At 41.8% G+C, this 21,098-nt stretch overlaps 1 protein-coding gene across 1 annotated transcript in view; it reads left to right on the plus strand.

Annotated features, from left to right (window-relative positions):
- Positions 1-821: 821 nt before the first annotated feature.
- ITGA4 (integrin subunit alpha 4) overlaps positions 822-21,098 on the plus strand; it is a 60,156-nt gene continuing 39,879 nt past the window's right edge. The window contains 9 exon segments of the mRNA XM_038421510.2: positions 822-1,512; positions 2,045-2,166; positions 12,415-12,521; positions 12,625-12,754; positions 14,447-14,514; positions 15,107-15,236; positions 19,182-19,267; positions 19,622-19,684; positions 19,781-19,918. Of these exon segments, the coding sequence (XP_038277438.1) occupies positions 1,034-1,512; positions 2,045-2,166; positions 12,415-12,521; positions 12,625-12,754; positions 14,447-14,514; positions 15,107-15,236; positions 19,182-19,267; positions 19,622-19,684; positions 19,781-19,918 (1,323 nt within the window). The 5' untranslated portion in view covers positions 822-1,033.

A 21,098-nucleotide genomic window follows, 5' to 3' on the forward strand; every position in this document is an offset into this window, starting at 1 on the left:
GGGGCGGGGATGTGGGAGCACGTGGGGGGGCTGTCTGGGGCCTGGGAGCCTGTGCAGGGTGGTAGTGGGGGGCTGGGATGTGGGAGCACGTGGGGGGGCAGTCTGGGGCCTGGGAGCCTGTGCAGGGTGGTAGTGGGGGCGGGGATGTGGGAGCACGTGGGGGGGGCAGTCTGGGGCCTGGGAGCCTGTGCAGGGTGGTAGTGGGGGGCTGGGATGTGGGAGCACGTGGGGGGGCAGTCTGGGGCCTGGGAGCCTGTGCAGGGTGGTAGTGGGGGGCGGGGATGTGGGAGCACGTGGGGGGGCAGTCTGGGGCCTGGGAGCCTGTGCAGGGTGGTAGTGGGGGGCGGGGATGTGGGAGCACGTGGGGGGGCAGTCTGGGGCCTGGGAGCCTGTGCAGGGTGGTAGTGGGGGGCGGGGATGTGGGAGCACGTGGGGGGGCTGTCTGGGGCCTGGGAGCCTGTGCAGGGTGGTAGTGGGGGGCGGGGATGTGGGAGCACGTGGGGGGGGCTGTCTGGGGCCTGGGAGCCTGTGCAGGGTGGTAGTGGGGGCGGGGATGTGGGAGCACGTGGGGGGGCAGTCTGGGGCCTGGGAGCCTGTGCAGGGTGGTAGTGGGGGGCGGGGATGTGGGAGCACGTGGGGGGGGCTGTCTGGGGCCTGGGAGCCTGTGCAGGGTGGTAGTGGGGGGCGGGGATGTGGGAGCACGTGGGGGGGGCTGTCTGGGGCCTCGGAGCCTGGGTGGCTGTGAGCGGGGAGCACGTGCGGGATGGCGCAGGGGCCTTGACAGGGGTCGGTGGGTAAAGCTGCCCGCGCTCCCCGGCCCGGGGAGACATGCGGCTTCCCCAGGGCACGAGGGGAGCACCTCTCCGCGGCTAGCAGCGGCGGGCCGGGGGCTGGGCTCCGCCCTGCTCTCTCCCTTGCGTGGGGTGGGGCTCCCCTTGGTGAGAAATATCGCCCGGAGCCTGGCCCCAGCTTGCCCGCCGTACTCTAGACGCTGCCCGAGGGGCTTGCGCCCGCTCACCGCCCAGGGTGTCCAATGAGGCCAAGGCCAGGCGGCTCTGTCTGCCCCTTCCCCAGCCCCTCGCTAAACCGCCGCTGTGCGCCGGGGCGGCACATCTGGCGAGCTGCCGCGCTCGACCCCCTGCCGCCGCTTGTCGGGCGGGCCGGCGCCGCAGAGAAGAGGGCGGGGAGGGAACCCGCGTGGGACCCACAAGTGAGCCGGCTGGGCTCCCAAGTGCAGGGGCTGCTCCCCGGAGCCCCGCAAGCTGCCGGGGCTGGCGGCTGTGGACCTCGCCGCGCTCTGCGGGGAGCCATGCGGGTCTGGGAGAGGCGGAGAGGGGGGCTCGCCTCAGGCGGGGCCCCCGTGTGGGCTGCGCTGCTCCTTCTCCTGGGCCGTTACCTGAGGACTGCCCACGCCTACAACCTGGACACGCAGCACCCCGTGGTCTTCCAGGGGCTCAACGGGACATTGTTTGGCTATTCGGTTGTGCTGCACAGTCATGGCACTAGTAGATGGTAAGTGTATCGCTCGCTCGCCAGGCGACTTCTCAGTTCTCTGTCTGCTGGGAAACCTTTGGGAACTTTCCTAACCAACTCTCACCATTGTGGGCATCGCAGTTTTTGCTGCTCTGACTTGGCAATGACTGCCGGGGCCCCGCTGCTTACTTTCCAATCGAAGGCTTTGTAAGCGTCGGTGGGTCACTCAGTGAGATCTTGCCAAGAACTTCTTCCAGGGACGGCTTCAGATCTGAACCTCACTCAAGTTGTCCCAGCTCCTGCAAGCCTGCATTCGATTACAGTTACAGTAACTTTTTGGCTGCTCCATTACATGGGCATCCGCTTACAGCATTCCCGCTGCAAAGAAACCGAGGAAGTTGGGAAGCAATTTCTTTTCGTTTGCCATGACACGGTTGCCTATTGCAAACGTTTGCATCCTGGGTGCAGAAGAGCCTGAAGCTGGTCTCTAATTCTCCCGGGGTTGGGGGGTGCCTTTTAGTGTTTGCATCCCTGTTGACAGGGTTTAAGTTTCTTTTCTTCTCACTTTCAGGTTGGTTGTGGGAGCCCCTAAAGCCAACTGGTTGGCAAATAGCTCTGTGGTCAATCCAGGTGCAATTTTCAGGTGCAGGATCGGAAGCAACCCCAGTGGGACTTGTGAACAGCTCCAGCTGGGTGAGTTGAATCATGTTTGCACCTGAAGATGATGTTACAACTTCAGCGAAGAACTCCAAGCTTGCTTGCCACTTATAGTTGAATACAGAAGCTAGCCAGCCACTACAGTCTTCTTATTTAGAAGAAGCAAAGTGCACATTTATGTTCCCTTGATTCCTCAACAGTTATAACTGACAAAATAAACAACTAATAGAATTTTCCCCAAAGCATGGAGAAATATTGGATTGTCTCAATAAATGTTCCTCCCTCCACTATTTTGCAAATACTTTTGAACCATCTTAGTGGCTATTTATGATTGCAAAACCTGTACAACATAACCCAATGTTGATCTGATTAAACAAACCTCCTTCAACTTATACCACTACTTGCAATAATACAAGAACCTAGAGATGTCCTTTATATGCTCATTTCACATTTTTGTGTGTCATTTTGATAGTTCATAAATTACTATTTATATTTATCATTCAGTAATATAAAAGATCAATGCTTTTATAAATTTAGATTAAATTATTTAAGATAGAAATCCTAAAAAATCTGGATTTTTAAAAAGCTGTCTTTTTCTTTCCAATAGAAAGGAATACAATAAAATTAGATTAAAAAAAGAATTAAGCCTAAATTGAAATGACAGTTCCCATCTTCATATTTATTTTTTTTCCATATTTTGCTTTCAGCGTAAGAATTTACATTAAACCTCTTTTCATAGCAGCCGTGTTAGTCTGTATTCGCAAAAAAGAAAAGAAGTACTTGTGGCACCTGTTATTCCCCCCCCCCCCCACACTGAGAATGTAGTTCAATCTTCTGAACTGAGGGCAACTAATTAAAGTCAGTAGGGAAAAGAAAAAAAGTTTCTAAATTATGCCCTGGAGTTTCTCTCTAAAACATTTCAGTTCCCAACCCATGATGAAGTAACTGGAGTGTTTTTTTCAGATGGACTGCTAGTGGCATACATAAATATGTATCCTGCTCCAAGTATATGAATTTTGTACAAAATGCTGCAGTCCATCTGTTAAAGAACACAGGTTGCTATGAACACATCACCCCTGTGCTCTGCCCTTCTCCTCCTCGACTACAGAGTCCATGTCTGTATCCTGTAATCAGAGCCAGGCATGAGACTGCCCTGAGCTACGTGAAATATTTTTTTCTCCCATGTCCATTGTGATCCACTGAAACCATGAAACTCGGCCAATACAGGAGGTTTAGGAGCACAGGAAACAACTTTCAAAGGCGCTGGACTATGGAACTTGCTCCCACAACACATTACCTACTGTCAAAAAATAAATGCTCTTTGCTTTAACTTAGCTTTCCCTTTATTATTCCTACACATAAACCAATATCATCCCACTATCCCCAAAACAATAGATTAATTAACCAAATGTATTTTCATACATGCAGAGAAATTTTTTTTTAAATAGGGGGTCGTGAGGTGCTCCATTACTGTGTTGATAGGCTTATCTAGGTAAATAGGTAGATATTTGAGAGGGTGAGAGGAAAGAGAATGAGTTTTTATTTGATCCAATAGATAGAAGTTGAGCCAAGACAAATTCAGACAGGAAATAAGGCATACATTTTGAATGGGGTGGGTAATTAGCATTGGAACAATTTACCAAGTTTTGTGATGTGTTCTCCATCACTAACTATTTTTAAATCAAAATTGGATGTTTTCCTAAAAGCTATGCTCTAGGAATTGTTTTTGAGACGTTCCGTGGCCTGTGTTATATAGACTAGATGATCACTATGGTTCCTTCTGGCCTTGGAATCTGTGAATATATCTGTCTACAAGCGATTCTCTTTCTGGGGAGTTTGGGAGTGAAACTGGATGGAGTAAAAATGCAATAAGTAATCAAGAATATGCCTCTCTAAATTGATGTAGAGTGGGGTTTCAGAACCTGAGTAAACTTAGGTTTCAGAGTAGCAGCCGTGTTAGTCTGTATTCGCAAAAAGAAAAGGAGTACTTGTGGCACATTAGAGACTAACAAATATATTTGAGCATAAGCTTTAATGAGCTACAGCTCACTTCATCGGATGCATTTGGTGGAAAATACAGAGGGGAGATTTGTATACACACACACAGAGAACATGAAACAATGGGTTTTATCATACACACTGTAAGGAGAGCGATCACTTAAGATGAGCCATCACCAGCAGCGGGGTGGGGGGGAGGAGGAGGAAAATCTTTCATGGTGACAAGCAAGGTAGGCTATTTCCAGCAGTTAACAAGAACATCTGAGGAACAGTGGGGACAGGAGGGTGGGATGGGGGGGAGAAATAACATGGGGAAATAGTTTTGCTTTGTGTAATGACTCATCCATTCCCAGTCTCTATTCAAGCCTAAGTTAATTGTATCCAGTTTGCAAATTAATTCCAATTCAGCAGTCTCTCGTTGGAGTCTGTTTTTGAAGCTTTTTTGTTGAAGGATAGCCACCCTCAGGTCTGTAATCGAGTGACCGGAGAGATTGAAGTATTCTCCGACTGGTTTTTGAATGTTATAATTCTTGACGTCTGATTTGTGTCCATTTATTCTTTTACGTAGAGACTGTCCAGTTTGACCAATGTACATGGCAGAGGGGCATTGCTGGCACATGATGGCATATATCACATTGGTAGATGCGCAGGTGAACGAGTCTCTGATAGTGTGGCTGATGTGATTAGGCCCTATGATGGTGTCCCCTGAATAGATATGTGGACAGAGTTGGCAACGCGCTTTGTTGCAAGGATAGGTTCCTGGGTTAGTGGTTCTGTTTTGTGTGGTGTGTGGTTGCTGGTGAGTATTTGCTTTAGGTTGGGGGGCTGTCTGTAAGCAAGGACTGGCCTGTCTCCCAAGATCTGTGAGAGTGATGGGTCGTCCTTCAGGATAGGTTGTAGATCCTTGATGATGCATTGGAGAGGTTTTAGTTGGGGGCTGAAGTTGATGGCTAGAGGCGTTCTGTTATTTTCTTGAGACTGCTGAATTGTAATTAATTTGCAAACTGGATACAATTAACTTAGGCTTGAATAGAGACTGGGAATGGGTGAGTCATTACACAAAGTAAAACTATTTCCCCATGTTATTTCTCACCCCACCCCACCCCCCACCGTTCCTCAGATGTTCTTGTTAACTGCTGGAAATAGCCTACCTTGCTTGTCACCATGAAGGATTTTCCTCCTTCCCCCCCCCTCCCCCCGCTCCTGGTGATGGCTCATCTTAAGTGATCACTCTCCTTACAGTATGTATGATAAAACCCATTGTTTCATGTTCTGTGTGTGTGTATATAAATCTCCCCTCTGTATTTTCCACCAAATGCATCCGATGAAGTGAGCTGTAGCTCACGAAAGCTTATGCTTAAATAAATTTGTCAGTCTCTAAGGTGCCCCAAGTACTCCTTTTTCTTTTTGAGTAAACTTAGGAAGTCAGAGTCTTAGTTTTGGTTATGATTGTTACATTTCTCTTTTTGGTTCAGTCCTCTTCATTTGTGTCAATCCTGATTTGACTTTGTGACTCTATGCAGTAGACTGAAGGGACACATAAAGCCAAGTCAGGTAGCCAAAGAAATATGTGAAGATTTTCTATGATCTGGTGGTAGTAACAGCAAAATGAAATCCCTGCTTCAGGTGCTCTTTCTAGATAAAGTGAGCAGGCACCTACATTATGCCACATTGATAGTTAGCTAGGAAAGCCCACTACTACCTATGTGGCTGCCCTAATGCACTCCTATAATTCACTGAAAGAATGGAAAATGCTCAGAGCCACTGGCAGTGTGGCTTAAATGGGTATTACCTTCTACATGCTGTTTAGTGTTTGTTGCCTCTGCAGGATTTCTTGATTTTGCTTTTACTAGTTTTGTCAATGAAGAAGCAGCAAGGAAGAATGAGTCTTTGATTGTGTTAAACACAATCACTACTGATTTTCTTGACAGTTAACAAGTTTCTGAATTGAACCTGGGGTGTAGCTGAGCAATTACAGGTTTAAAACTTGCACAGGCTATTCTTAAATGGATTTGGGGAACTTCTGCCAGCAGATGTAGAGGCTGCAGGAGGTACACGCTGATGTTTTCTGTCTTGTATTGCACTTCATTGAATGCTTATGTCACAATATAAACAGGACTCTTCACATGTCACTTTGATATTGATGACAATGGTAAATATAAACATTTATGGGCATGTCTACACTAAAAACTTAAGTCAACCTATATTAGGTCAACTTACAGCCACTGCAGTCATTAATGGGGTGGTTTTTGTCCACATTACCCTCTTACAGTCGGTGGTGGTTGATGCGTGTCCTGAGCCGGAGCTCTTTCACTGACTTAAGAGGGGCAGTGTGGGGAGCTGAGAGCCCGGTCTCTCAGCTCCGCTCGCAGCTCCTGCTGGAAGACTGGCTTGCACCTCTTCCCCCCTCTCTGCCCCCGCTGTCTTTCCCTGCAGGAGCCGCTCTTGGCTTTATGCTCCAGTGGGAGCCAGGAGCCTCGATGCAGTCCAGCTCCAAGCATGGAGCCAGTTGGGAGTGGGGAGTTGGGACCTCGGGGGGTGGACTTTCTTGTCAATTTGGAGCCATGATAGCCAAGAGCCCCATGTAAGTAACACAGTATCTACATGGACTCTGCATCACCCTAACTACACCGACAAAAGCCTATGCCTCTCGTGGAGGTAGAGATATTATGTAGGTATAGTAGGGTACTTACATAGGCAGGAGCAACGCTGTAATGTATACACTGACATAGTTAAGTTGACATAAGCTGCTTTATGGTAATCTAACTGTGTAGTGTAAACCAGGGCTAACTTAGCACTCATAGTGTGCTGTTAGTTTTTTTTTTTTTTTTTTTTAAACTGGACCATTTCCCCATAACATTAAACTGGTTCTAAAACAATTCTCATGTTAAAAAAATCCAAGTTATATAAAAAAGAACAGTTCTGCCATAAAATAAATAAGTTAAAAACAGCCATGCTGGAGGGGAATGGGGGAAGGAAGGAAGTTAAATAAGACACAGCTCAGGCTAGACTGATTACCCTCCTCAATTCAGTCTTCCCTTTTATATATCTATGACCATTAGGCAGGGGGACAAAAGTAGACAAAGGACAATTAAGTCTAACTTATTTAGGTAGCTATTTTCTAGCATAGACATTTTTGTAGATACAGTATCTTTCTATGACTGAACTTGTTTTTCCTAGTTAGTATTTTTCATATGACATGTTCTGGGGTTCTGACCTTTTAGCACTGGTGATGGTTTGCTTTAAGAATTAGTTATTTCAATAGGAGGAGGAATGGCCATTTTAATGAATGTAACCTCAGTAAGATTTGAAGTCCGTACTCATGCAATGAAAGAAACACTTTTTCAGAGAACCCACATGAGTTATGAGTCACAGATATTGCAGATACGCTAAAACAGTTACAGGAGGATTCTTATTGCTCTTCTATGTCTACAACAAAGGTACTGAGTATTACAAGCTTTTGGGATAGATCCTTGGCCCTATTAAGAGTTCTGATAAACAATCTGATGTGGCAAAGTAGCTTTACGAGTGGTTTAACCGCTAGCTGCTGAGTCTCCCTCTATTAGGAAATTTTTGGTTGGTCAGAGCTATGAGATCCCAAAGGCTTTCAGTGTAGGAAACTTATCCAGAGCAGTCTTGTGCTTCAGTGACCTCAGCTGCCAGATCTGCTCCTTGGGCTCATGGGTAGCCAGGCATACCTTAGAAAAGCCTAAAGCTGCTCTAAATTATGCTGGACTTGTTTCCACTGGCCCCATGACGGATGGGGCATGAAGGTACTTTCAGTGCACCTTTGCCTTCCCAACCCCTCAGCTGCACTCAGCGTATTTCACCCATAGCTGAGCATCTAGTCCATTGAATACAAAGTGCAGTGGAGTTCAGTGAATCTCTTCTCTAGTTTATGTTAAATTCTGAATTTCATGAAATGCGGCATTCATACTTAATTTATTGTGTTTTTGGTTTGTCAATAAAATCAAGTATTCTACTCTATAAAGTTATACACAAACGGGGCTTTTATAGTAGTGATTGCACATGAAAGGTTTTTTAGTGCTTAGATGTGTGCAAAAATACAAAGAATAAAGATTCAGGGTATATTGTTTTAGAGTAATGTCCTAGAAGACCTATCAGGGCCTTAATCCTGTGACATGCTACATGCTTTTAACTTCCATTGAGTCCAGATCCCTCCCCCACCAAGTTAGGATGATTGTATATTATTGTAGAGGGATTCAAAATATAATATTCTTCAAGTTTTTAGTCAATGATATCTTGTATATTCAATCTCTCTCAAAGTAAGAATTGAGTATGATCAATATGCCAATAACACTGAGAGGAATCAAGTCAGAGTTCATAAAAGCAGGTTTCAGAGTTGCAGCTGTGTTAGTCTGTATTCGCAAAAAGAAAAGGAGTACTTGTGGCACCTTAGAGACTAACACATTTATTAGAGCATAAGCTTTCGTGAGCTACAGCTCACTTCATCGGATGCATTTGGTGGAAAAAACAGAGGAGAGATTTATATACACACACCAAATGCATCCGATGAAGTGAGCTGTAGCTCACAAAAGCTTATGCTCTAATAAATTTGTTAGTCTCTAAGGTGCCACAAGTACTCCTTTTCTTTTTTCATAAAAGCAGTGAGTTATTCATGCTGTTTAGCATTAACCAAAAGAAAAGCTGTATTCCAGTTATAAGTTTACACAGAAGTCTCTCTCAGCTTCTTGAGGTAGGACCAGAGCTGCCACCCACAATTTCTCCCCCTTACCATAATCAGGCTAGAAACAAGTTGCCCTGTAGCTCCCCCAGGTGAAGGATTACAATTGAAGACAAGGGAATATTTCAACAACTTTCTGCAAATATTTCTTTGGTGGAATAAAGAATTTTTATCACCTGCGTTACTCTCCTCTTCTTTCCTCATTCTCTGAATATTTTAGTTAATGAGATTACATAGGACGAGCAAGGGAGAGGGAAATGTTCACAGAAATATTAACGGATATTTGTGGAAAGCAAACTTCAAACTCAAATGCAAGTATTTGCACTAACAGTCCGATTCTAAGACTTACACACATCCAGTTGGGAGAATAGAAACAATCCCATGTGTCTTATCTCCAGTCAACATTATCCATGCCACCTCACTTTTCAGATGTTGAACAGATGAAGTGAATTGCTACTGTACAATTTTAAGACCAAGAATTATTTACTGTGAATAACAACACATCACTGAATAATTTGAAATAAGTATATAAAACAATTCAAAGAGGCTCAGTTATTTGAGTGACTTGTTTACTCCTAATTATAGTACACAACTGTACATCTTTTCCCTCCATGTGCATTGATATTTTGATATGTGCTTTGATACTCAGCATATAATGTTGACTGGATGTATTGGAATAGATGTATCAATCCAAGGCTTGATGATTTATAGGGGCTGCAAAAGGCAGAGGTCTGTATGACTTATATTTGACTATGCTGTTTTCATGGAGTGTCATGTAGTGGGGGTGACACAGAGATATTTCTTTCATCTCTGCAATTTACACAGGCTGCACTTTTATTTATTTCACAGTGACTTTACAAGTGCAAGGCATGACCCTTTCCCCTGAGGCAGTTAAGCTGCCATTTCCTCTCTGGTGCTTTTAGCAGTACTGCTCTCTGTTGTCTGTAAACAGTCTGCACAGTCTGCATCAATCTTCTCACTGGATTAAACATGTATAATATCATGCCCCCGCTCATCATTATATCCATGGTATTAAGCCCACACTCCCTTAACCCATCTTTATGCCCACAAGAGCTTCAGACTATTCCTTCTTTAAAACAATGCTAGATACCCTACTATTAAATAAAGGGGAACAACAATGAATCGTGAGAAAGAGTGGAGAGCAGGAGAAGAGTAGAAAACGAGAAAAGCTTCAGAGGAAACGAGATGGTGGAAGAGCAGAAGGCCGAAGTTTAGAGTCAAGGAAAAGGGAAAATAAGCAAGTGGAGAATACAATGGAGGGAGAAGAGAAAAGTGCTCTTTCTCACTGCTTCTGAAGTTCTTAGGGACACCTAAAAATGGGTAACAGAAGGGAGCACTCAGATAGGAGAAGATACAAGTGAAACCTCCCCATCTCAGACCACATGACAATCTAGTCTTATTTGCTGTTCAAGAAAAACCTCCAAGAACATGAGATAATCTGAGAGGCTAGCCTTCCCCCACTCCTTTCATTTCTAATAAAAATATACATTGATTATTCTGAGACAATTCTTGTTTCCTCTGTATTACATGAAGAGGCTATACATGGAATAAGAGGAGGCAATACATCAAGTCAATATAGGGGGACTTTCTTTTCAATAAATTTAGCAGACACTTAGAACTCAGTATGCATTTGTTCGAATTTAATAGCCCTTACACCAATATATTACAAATAAATGTCAGCTCTGATGCAAGCCATTTGCCCCTCCATTAATGTCAATATGCAGTATGTTTCTGTTGTATTCACTGATCTGTATAGGAGCCCTCTGCTGGCTAATTTATATGTGACAGAAAGATTCTGTGTTGTAACAGGTTTCAGAGTAGCAGCCGTGTTAGTCTGTATTTGCAAAAAAGAAAAGGAGTACTTGTGGCACCTTAGGAGCACTCTAAGGTGCCACAAGTACTCCTATTCTGTGTTGTGTTGGTGAATTTTAGTAGTTTTGGTAAGTTGAGCAGCAAAATGCAGTCTGAAGATATTGGACTAAAACACTGAGTACTATATTCTGTCATGCTCTTGCAAGTAAATACATAAGAGACCTTTATAAAAATGTGTTTCCAAATGTAATTGAGCCTTTCAAGCAGAATATAAATTTTTTAAATTGTAGTCTTGTCTACATAAAATTATTCTTTCCACACACACTAACTTCTTGAGAGGAAACAAGAATTTGTCAAATATATATTTGCAGAATTTCTCAAAGTCTTTCCATGTGTAAAAAGTGATCTCTGACATTTAAAGAGAAGCAAACTAGCAACCACCTTTAAATAATTACTTTCATTCTGTATAAAGAGTACTCAGAACACAGAAGTTTGATTCATAATGGTTTTACCTCCAAAATAAAGATTGTAGTTATAGACATCTTATTTTACCAGAACAGGAATACCTAGTAGAGCTGATTTCTAAGCGCTTCATCAAATAGAGCAGGGATCGGCAATCTTTGGCATGCAGCCCATCAGGGAAATCCACTTGCGGCCAGGACAGTTTGTTTACCTGCAGCATCCGCAGGTTGGCCAATGGCAGCTCCCCCCGCCCCGGCCACGGTTTGCTGTTCCAGGCCAATGGGAGCTGTTGGAAGCGGCAGCCAGCATATCCCTCAGCCCATGCCACTTCCTGCAGCCCCCAGTGGCCTAGAACAGCGAACCGTGGCCAGTGGAAGCTGCTCGGCTGAACCTGCAGATGCTGCAAGTAAACAAACCGTCCTGGCCCGCCAGCGGATTTCCCTGATGGGCCATGTGCCATACATTGCCGATCCCTGAAATAGAGGTATGATTAAAGAAGGGGCAAAAACAGGAGATATTTGGATCTATTGACTCTAGTTTAGAATTCAGATCCAAATGCATCAGGAATTACAAAAGGCTCTTTTGAGGTTTCAGATTAGGGGGACTGGGCAAAATCAACTGTAAGGTGGGGTTTGGATCTGGGAGTCTGAATCCAGGATGGTAGAGAATTAAGACCTGAGGTTTGGGTTTACTGCTTCATATGAAAAATTCTCCCATTTTGGATTCACTGAATACCCAATATTAGATCTTAAATTTCCTTGAATACCAATGATCAATCTTTATAGTAAGATATCATACTTTTTGTGATAAATTAGCTCAGTGAATAACAATACCGCTTTATTAGTACTTTCCTTGAGATCACACCATGGGGCGAAGTCCTCGGCTCTAAAACAAGCAATGCATTTTTTAACAGGAGTGTTACATCATGTTGGATTTGTGCTCAGCTTCCTGATTTTCTCAGTTTCAAAAGAGATGATCACACAATCAGAGCTCAATGACTAATAAGTCCTGTTCACACCTAATATGCTGTGTTTGGATCTGGACATATTATATGTATGGCACCATACCTTCCTTTCTTTCTGAAAAATATGAATGATGCTAAATATCTGTACATGAAACTTCCTATACAAAACACATCTGTATGAATTCTGCTGAACTTACATTGTTTAATATAATCATCTATTAATCAAGTTGTATAATAAGGAAGTCCATAGAACTTTAATATATTTCCTGTGTTCAAGCTGATTGTCATAGCTTTTTGGTTTGGTTTGGTTTCTTTGCTCCAGGCAATCCAGCAGGAGACTATTGTGGAAAGACCTGTTTTGAAGAGAGAGATAATCAGTGGCTGGGTATCAGCTTGTCAAGGCAGCCAAGGGAAAATGGAACCATTGTTGTATGTGTTGCGTTAAGTACTGTATGACTTTTATCATACTACCTTCCCAACTTCTACATTTTCCTATCACATCTCGTGTTTTTTTCTTTCTTTATATATACAGGCATGTGGACATAGGTGGAAAAATATATATTACATAAAAAATGAACACAAACTCCCTAATGGCGTTTGTTATGAAATTCCTCCTGATTTTCGAACACAGCTAAGTAAAAGAATAAGTCCATGCTATAAAGGTAAGCAGAGAGTTTGGTGATTTCTAGGGCTTGATAAGATAACATCCTACTTGATTTGAAAATAAAAGAACAGATATGCCCCTGAAAAAAAGAAATGAGCTGGGGGTTGTGAATACCTTAAACTGTTTTGTTTCTTGTCTGCCCCTTCCTCCCACTTGCCCTGGGTAGGCTTTCTGCTATCCAGGGCCTGCAGCATGGGCTCTGAAGACAGAAATCTGGCCTACAGACCAAACTTTCTGGTGACATTTTGGTCACTTTGAAGTAATGTTGATTCAGCAGCTGAAAAGGGCAACCAGTATTTACTCAATGGGTTGGTCCCCTGCAGGGCATATTTTCTTTATAAATAGGCCAGTGCAGGCTCAGTTCATCTCTTTGCTCCATCTACCTGCTAGGCATATGCAGCACAATGTCTGAGTTGACTAGAAACAGCATCCTCACCTGGCTGCTGTTCCCTCTTCCTGAGCATCAGACACACTGTTCCCAGTAGAGCCAGTGCTGCCTACTGCCCCATTCCTGAGACTAACTCCTGCCAGGCCTAATCTCTCACTCAACTTGTAGCCTGCAGGAAGACGCCTCAGTCAGTGCCCCTGTGCAATCTATAGGGGAACGAGTGAGAGCAGGATGGGGACCCAAGATGGGAATGGTGGCCTCAGTGCCCCCAGCAACCTACCAGGGAATCCCCAGCTCCTGTGGTACTTTCCCCAAACCGGAGGGAACAATATGTCAAAATATTTAGTGATCCTATCCCCAGTTGGGGCAGGGGAGAGCAGATAATCTGGCCTGCCCACAGAGATTGATGAAGAAACTCCTTCCAGCATCCCTCCCCTGGCTCCAAAGACAGCCACTGGCTGGATCATCCTTCCACCTCCCATGGTTACTGGGTGAAAGGAGTAGGAGGTGGGTAAATGACGGGTGAGTGTACATGGGAGTGAAATGAAGGAGAGACTGAAGGGAAAGGGTTAGTAAAGAAAAAGTAAGAAATTGGAGTTGGAAGAGCATGGAAATAAGGAGCCTTGCAGAGGAAAGACAAACAGACGGAGGGGACTGAGATTAAAAACAAGGGAAAGGAAGGCTAAGAAATGAGAGATGGAAAGTAGGAACAAGACACTGGTATATCCAGTGGAGCTCTTCCAAAAATCTAATGGAGCAGCAGGAGAAGGTAAAAGAAGCCATGGATGACCATAGATACGAGCAGTAGTGTGATTATTACAGCTCTAAACTGTACATGTAGAGGATTCCTAGCAGAGATGCATGGCATAGGCATCATGAGAACTCCAATTAAAGTAGTTATTTCCATCAAAAGTATAGCTGGAGTTGTAAATGGGGTGGGAAAAGGAGTGTTAAACTTATTAGCATTTGTTATTCTAGCAATGTGTATAGTGACTTTTCACTTTGACATGCTGTTTTCATGGACTGATTTATATTACAGGAGATTGTCACCTTTTTAGAATAGCTAAAACCAGGCTTCAAAACTTAGCTCCAATCAAGTGATGCGTTTTGAATGGGACAATTTTCTCAATTCCTTATTATTCTGGTATTATGAAGTTGAAGTCCATGTACTCTTTCCAACAGTAGAAACCAGTTCTTTTTATTTATCCCTACTGTCATTTCAGAGAGCTGCAGAGGAATTCTGAAACTCTCTATTTTTCAAGATGATTGAAGACTTTAAATCATTTTTGCTTTTATATTCAGATCATGTGCGAAAGTTTGGAGAAAACCATGGGTCATGTCAGGCTGGGATGTCTAGTTTTTACTTTAAGGTGTGTATTAAAAAAATCAGTTTTCTATTTAATTATTTCTTGGAGAACTTCATACATCTTTTTTTAAATGAAATTTATTAAAGATAAGAGTTTTAGGTATATAATAATTTTCAAAATGCCAAAACATAATTTATCATGACACTCTATTTTAAATCCAAAATTTCTTTTTATTTTGGAAGGCAGTGAAGAATGTAATAGAGCATATTTTTTATTATTCCATTCAGAATAACCTATTGAAAGCAATATTAAATACTAATATGGCTTACATTCTGTATCTAAAGAGCGATGCACTACAGTGTACATTTTTATGTTCTACCTGAGAATATGATTTCTAAAATATTCTGCTGAGGGGGAAAGATACCTTGTTTGTGGTGTTCTTTACTCACCGCTCAAAGCTTTTAGTAGGGAAATAATAACCATATTTTAGAAATGTAAAACATTTTATATGTGATCTGATTTTAATGCACTGATACTGAGACAAATACATCTCCAGTGTAATTCCATTGACTTCAGGGGAGTTATACCAGAAATGAATTTGAATCATGCTTATCTTTAAGAGTTTAATACATAAACAACACTTTTTTTCCTCCAGGATTTAATTATAATGGGATCCCCAGGATCATATTATTGGACTGGTTCTGTCTTTGTGTACAATACCACTGCAAATACCTTTAAAGCTTATACAGATGTGAGGAATCAAGTAAAATTTGGAAGTTACTTAGGTATTTAAAATATTTTTTATTCATCTGTTTAGCTGATTCCCTGGTCTATGTAACTGGGTGTGAAATGTCGTCTTTGTTGCACCCCAGAGTGGCAATATTGCAGACCTGTCTTGTGATTCTGAGTGTGATGTTAATCTTTTTAAAATCTCACTTTTATTCTGTGTTCCTTTACATTCTTCTCATCTGAATTACCTCAAACATTTATTTCTGAATTGCTTTATCTTCATTTACAATAATTTCTAGTCTTGTTTGATTTAAAAGAGAGACCGTTCACACTGTATATTTAAGACTGCCTTGTTTGTAAGGATTTTGATAATAAATGGTGTGTAGACTTCACTCAGCACTACAGTAAGCAGATTTCATGCAATATTTAAAGATGTTTAATAACAGGCTCAATCATGGGTTTGCCATAAACCTAAAGTAAATGGTTGTGTGTTATTGGTCTTCCCCATGGACAGCTGGGAGGGTGATTGTGACTCAAACAGTCACAGGTTTCCTCCTGCTGCTCCAGGGAAGGAGTAAACTGCAGTAGGTCTCTGTACTGCACAGCACACCCGTTTCCCAATGCACTGGTGCAGCTGTCCTGGCCCGCCAGCTGGGGCAGCAGAGAAGGTCTGCCCACTCCCCACCCCAATACATCCCATCCCGCCCGCTGTCTGAGAGTCTCCCGCTGCACTGCTTCTCCAGTTGTGTCCCTTCATGCCATGCTAGCTGAGTCACAGTTTATTCCTTGCCCTGGGCTTCCCAGTGTGTCAGATCACCTCTATTTCTGTCTTTTAGGTTGCAGTTTCTTCAGGGCTGATTCTGAAGTCATTTTGTATATTTTTACAGTGCTAAGCACATTGTCAGCACATAAATAATAATAGTATTACCAACTGAGGAAAGTATATTTTGTGACCAGCATACAATTCAAAGCAGACTATTGTAATTAATCTCTATGCTTTCACTATCATTTCTTCTGGCAGTGATCAATGATTGGTCTCTGCTTTATAGAGTTATTGTTTTCTTAATAGCCGATGTGGAGATTATGGCAGTCTGGAGTTTTACAGGAGAAGAACATGAGAAATGGGTGTTGTAGGGTTTGATTTCAAGATGGAGGGAAAAGAGGGGTTTCAGTAGCAGCCCCCCGAGAAAGAGAATACATTGGGAAACAGAAGTTAGTGAATAAATAACATTTGGTAGAATTTCCTTAGCTGTACTTAGATAGCGATAAATACAATAATAAAAACAGGATGAAATTGTTTTAAAACAGGATGTGCTCTCAACATTTTTGGTGGTTTTAAGTTATTTTTAATTATTACCATTTTGAAAGAAGTTGGTACAGTATAAAAGATCTGAACTTAGGTACGTATATGAATACATTCTAGACATGCATCTTAATGAGTTAATTTATAAAGTCCCGTATGAATTTGTAATTGCACTTGGTCTTTCTATTTCCATACTTCTTGTAGCCTAATGGGGAGGTGTTTTCAGAATGAGAAACAGAGTTCTTACAGAAGATGGATGATGAGAGGGATGGCAGAAATGCCCCTTTGCAGTAATATATGTAGTTTTGAGAACTCTGTCTCATAATTAAGGTGATCCTGTAAAGCACTTGCATGTATGCTTGCATTTAAACATGAGTCAACCCATTGAAGATGTGACCTAGGTAGGAAAAACCTGTGAAGACAATGGGAGTGCTCATGTGTTTAAAGTTATGTCCATGCTTAGGTGGTTTGATGAACTGAGGCCTGAGGGGAAATCTAACTGATAAGCACTGACATCATACTCTTTTGCAGGAAGGGTACATTTACATGGGACATTGCTCCTCCAGGCAAGGTTAAGGGTTTGTAGGCCTCCAGTTGGATAGGGGACATTCTGGAGATCTTATAACATCTATGTGGAGGCTCTGCCCCTTTGCATTGCTCTCCAATTCCCCCAGCAGCATAACTCCTAAGGACGTTGTGCTATTGCTTCCCCCTCCTATAGCCATAGCCCTATCTGTCTGGAGAAAGATGGCACAAGGAAGTATTTACTTCCAAGGGAAATTTCTGACAGAACTGCTGAGGGATGAAGCCATGTCTAGTACCTGTCCCCAAACTACATTCCTTCATGGGTTTAACCATTTGGGAGTCCCAAATACATACTGCTCTGGTGAAGGAGCTTCTGAGAAGAGGCGGATGTTTCCATGTTGGCTCCTATTCCCTCTTCAGGGCTATTGAATTCATGACTGCCACTTCTTTCATCCCCTGTGTGATTTAGATCTGGAGATAGAAATCCTTCACCCGCCCATTACTAAGAACCCAATGCATCTCCCGTTAAATATCCAGTAAACTCCCACTGACTTAAATGGAAGTTAGACCAGGAGCTAGATTAGGGAAATCTTGGAATAAAACTGCCTTGGCTCCTCTAAAATGTACACTTTTTGATTCCGCTTATTTCCAGGTTTCCTATTTGACTGCTTCCCTCTTGTCAATGTAAATGAATGAGGAAGTTGTTAATCAACTTATTTGTGACTTGCAACATTTTGTCAGGGTTTTCTCCTGAGATTTTCAGAAATGTTCTAGCAGTAGAAAGAGCAAAACCCAGACGAACTGTGTCCCAGTCTCAGAAATGGTTTGCTTAGGTGCAGAGCCTTGAATAATAAAAGCATAAACTTCACATTATTTTTCATATGTTGTATGAAAACAATCTTCAGAACAGGGCAGAGACCTGGGACCTGCAGTTACCAAAAAATCATTAAAAATGAATGTTTTTGCACTTGGACAAAAACAAAATAACTTGAAAGTAAAGGTCAGAACGTGAAAAGTAAGGTTCATCTACTTAAGCTTAATTTTTTGTAGAATAAGTAGAAACTGGGGGTTGACCTTTAAATGATAAATGGTCTTGTTCACCCCTTATAGCTTAAAACATGAAAAGAAAATGCTGGCATAATGGGAACCTGAGTTCCACACAGTCATCTTGGCAGGTTAAAGATTTAAAGCACAATTCTCCTCTGTGATATTGTGCTCCCTACTTTCATGGAAAGCTGATGAGAGTTCTGTAATTACAAGGTGAGCAGCAGAATATGAATAAACTAAATGACTCCTCTCTTTGAGCTCAGCCAGTTGTGTCCCATATTGCACTTTGAGAGGAATACAAATGACCAGTTATGCATAGCTAAAAAAATAAGGCCCCAATCTTCAAATAGGTTGTCTGTGGGTGAACTTTTATATCCCTATATAGCCCCACTAGTCAGGAGGGCCCTGCACAGACATAAAAGTCTGCCCCTGTGGATCCAACTGCCTGATTGTTGCCAACAATATTTTCTTGCCAGCCAGCCAAATCTAATATCCAAGTTGTTTAAAAAGGTGCTCGTCCCCCCTCCAAAACCAAACAAAAATAATCAGTATTAGTAACAGTATTGTGCTTTTTTTAAAATTGCAATACAATAGAAACCAACCACATTTGAAATAACAAATCTGGTGATTGTTTTGAATGGTGTAGTTTCTCTTTGAATTTTCTTTTGTGAGTGTTTGCATTAATTTGTTGTTACACCACAGACCTATTTGAAAGTGACTCATGAATCTGTGTTGTTAAATAAGATGGATTTCCATTTTAAAACTGCTTTTTAAAATGGCAAATAATTGGAAAATGGAGGTGTGTTTGGCATCTTTAATGTGATATGTGTTTCTGACATTTTTAATGCAAATTCTAGCAATTGGGAGTAAACCTTATTTTTATTTACCATCTTGTTTATCTTATGAAAACTTACCTTTCTAAACATTTTGTTTATTATTTACATGCATGAAATTGCACTTTATTCTTTCAGAGCTCATCTGAATGAGGCATATGTTGTATGAAAAGTAACAGACCATAGTTTATTGGATTGTTGACAGTATGCCATAGAGAGCACCTCTAAAATTATATTCATGGTGCCTGTAATCATATTTACTGTATTCAGTTATGACTCTATTTCATTTACAGGATATGCTGTTGGAGCTGGCCACTTTCTGACACCAGCTAGTACAGAAGTAATTGGAGGAGCTCCCCAACAGGAGCAGACTGGTAAAGTAAGAGGTGCTTTGTTGTTGTTGTTGTAACTTTTCCCCTTTGGATTGTTGCAATGGAAAGCTAAGAGTGGATTTCTGTGGTCCAGGAGAGCACAGAGTATTGGAGCTTCTCTGAGTTTGTGAGAAGGAATGAAAAGAAATGCAGTGTGAAAGAGGGTCTTGCTTGTTCAGTGGTGCTAAGAAAGGATCAGGCAGGAGATGATGCATGACTGTATTTTATTTTGAATCGTGTGTTGTCTTGGTGACTTTTGGGATTTGTCTTTCCTCTACAGCATATTTAGTATTTCGTTTTTCTTACTGACAAACCATAAATGCAAAGAGTTGAATTTCTCCTATGTTCTCTTCTTATTTTAGGCATACATTTTTAGCATTGGGACAAGGGGATTAAATATTCTGTCTGAACTAAAGGGTAAAAAGGTAACCTTTCATGTTATTTTGGTACATATTATAACTTCTTGTGTGTTGACTTAAAGATTTGATGACTGTTCACTTCTTGTGTGTATATGTGCACAGCTTGGTTCTTATTTTGGAGCTGCTGTTTGCGCAGTGGATCTGAATACCGATGGCCTCTCAGACTTACTGGTTGGCGCTCCAATGCAAAGTAAAGTCAGAGAAGAAGGAAGGGTTTATGTTTATATCAACTCAGGTTCTGTAAGTGTGTTTTTCTTTTTTAAAATTAATAGTAATTCTGGTCCTACAAACCGAATAGCAGTGTTTTCTGCTTTGTTACAGGAACTCTGAGATGATGCATTTGAACTGCATGATTTACAGTACAACTATGTATTCTGCTAAAATATCACCATGCAAACTGGGATCTTAACTGAAACCTACTTTATGCTAGTATCAGGGAATATGGTAGAACAGCAGTATGATTTTGCATATGAATGTATCAAGTGCTAGCCACATCTACTGTAAATCTGGTGTTCATAAGAGAAAGTGTTTTAAGTAGAAGAAAGATCAGCATGATTTCATAACTTGATATGCTAGTTAGTATGTTACTGAAGTCTATTTGCATGCACTCTGCAATCATATTGCTTATAATTTGAAAAACAGATATTTTAGTTTGTTGAAAGCCATTCTTTTAACCACCAAAAAAGGAAACAGTTTGTGAACAGAATAGGTGATGCTTCAAACTCAAACAACTTGCAGCTGAGTGAAAGATGTGTAGTCGCTAGTAGCATTCAGGAAGGAGAATGGTAGATCTCTTTATTCCCCATATTTTGGTAAATGAAATAACTGGAGTTATCATATATTGGTATTCATTTTTTCTATGCTTTTTAATCAGAGGTTAAAATGTAATCACTTGTTCCATTTTCATCTGCTTAGTTTTAATTCGTTAATTTTATTTTTAGAATTTTTATTTTCTCTTTCACATATGCATCTGCCATTATTATTTTCTTACCACAATTATTGTCTTCATGAAGGGCTTGGTTATACCTTGATTCTTCCAAAGGTGCTTCCTGCTGTCCAAAGATGATATTAAGTCTATGAAATAGGGAGTGAACCAAGATGGAATGGGAGATGGGAAGATGGCACTCCCTTTTATCATGATGTTCTTTGTGGCATTGCAGTGATCTGTGTGCTGTTTTGATGTAGGCTTGTTATCGCACACAGATGTTCACCAAATCGTTTTGTTACAACAAATCGTTTTTCCCTTTTTAAAGAACAACTCCAGTATGAAAAGCGACTCTATTAACATTACAGGGTCCTGTATATATTATTTTTAGTGATTTTCGTAACCAATGTGGTCAATTTGAGGAGTGAGATTTGTTTTCTGGCTACCTGCCTTGCATTATGAAAATTGCCCTGGTATATTAAAGTCAAACTGGGC

This window comes from Dermochelys coriacea, chromosome 11 (assembly GCF_009764565.3).
Source record: "Dermochelys coriacea isolate rDerCor1 chromosome 11, rDerCor1.pri.v4, whole genome shotgun sequence".
Lineage (NCBI taxonomy): Eukaryota > Metazoa > Chordata > Testudines > Dermochelyidae > Dermochelys > Dermochelys coriacea.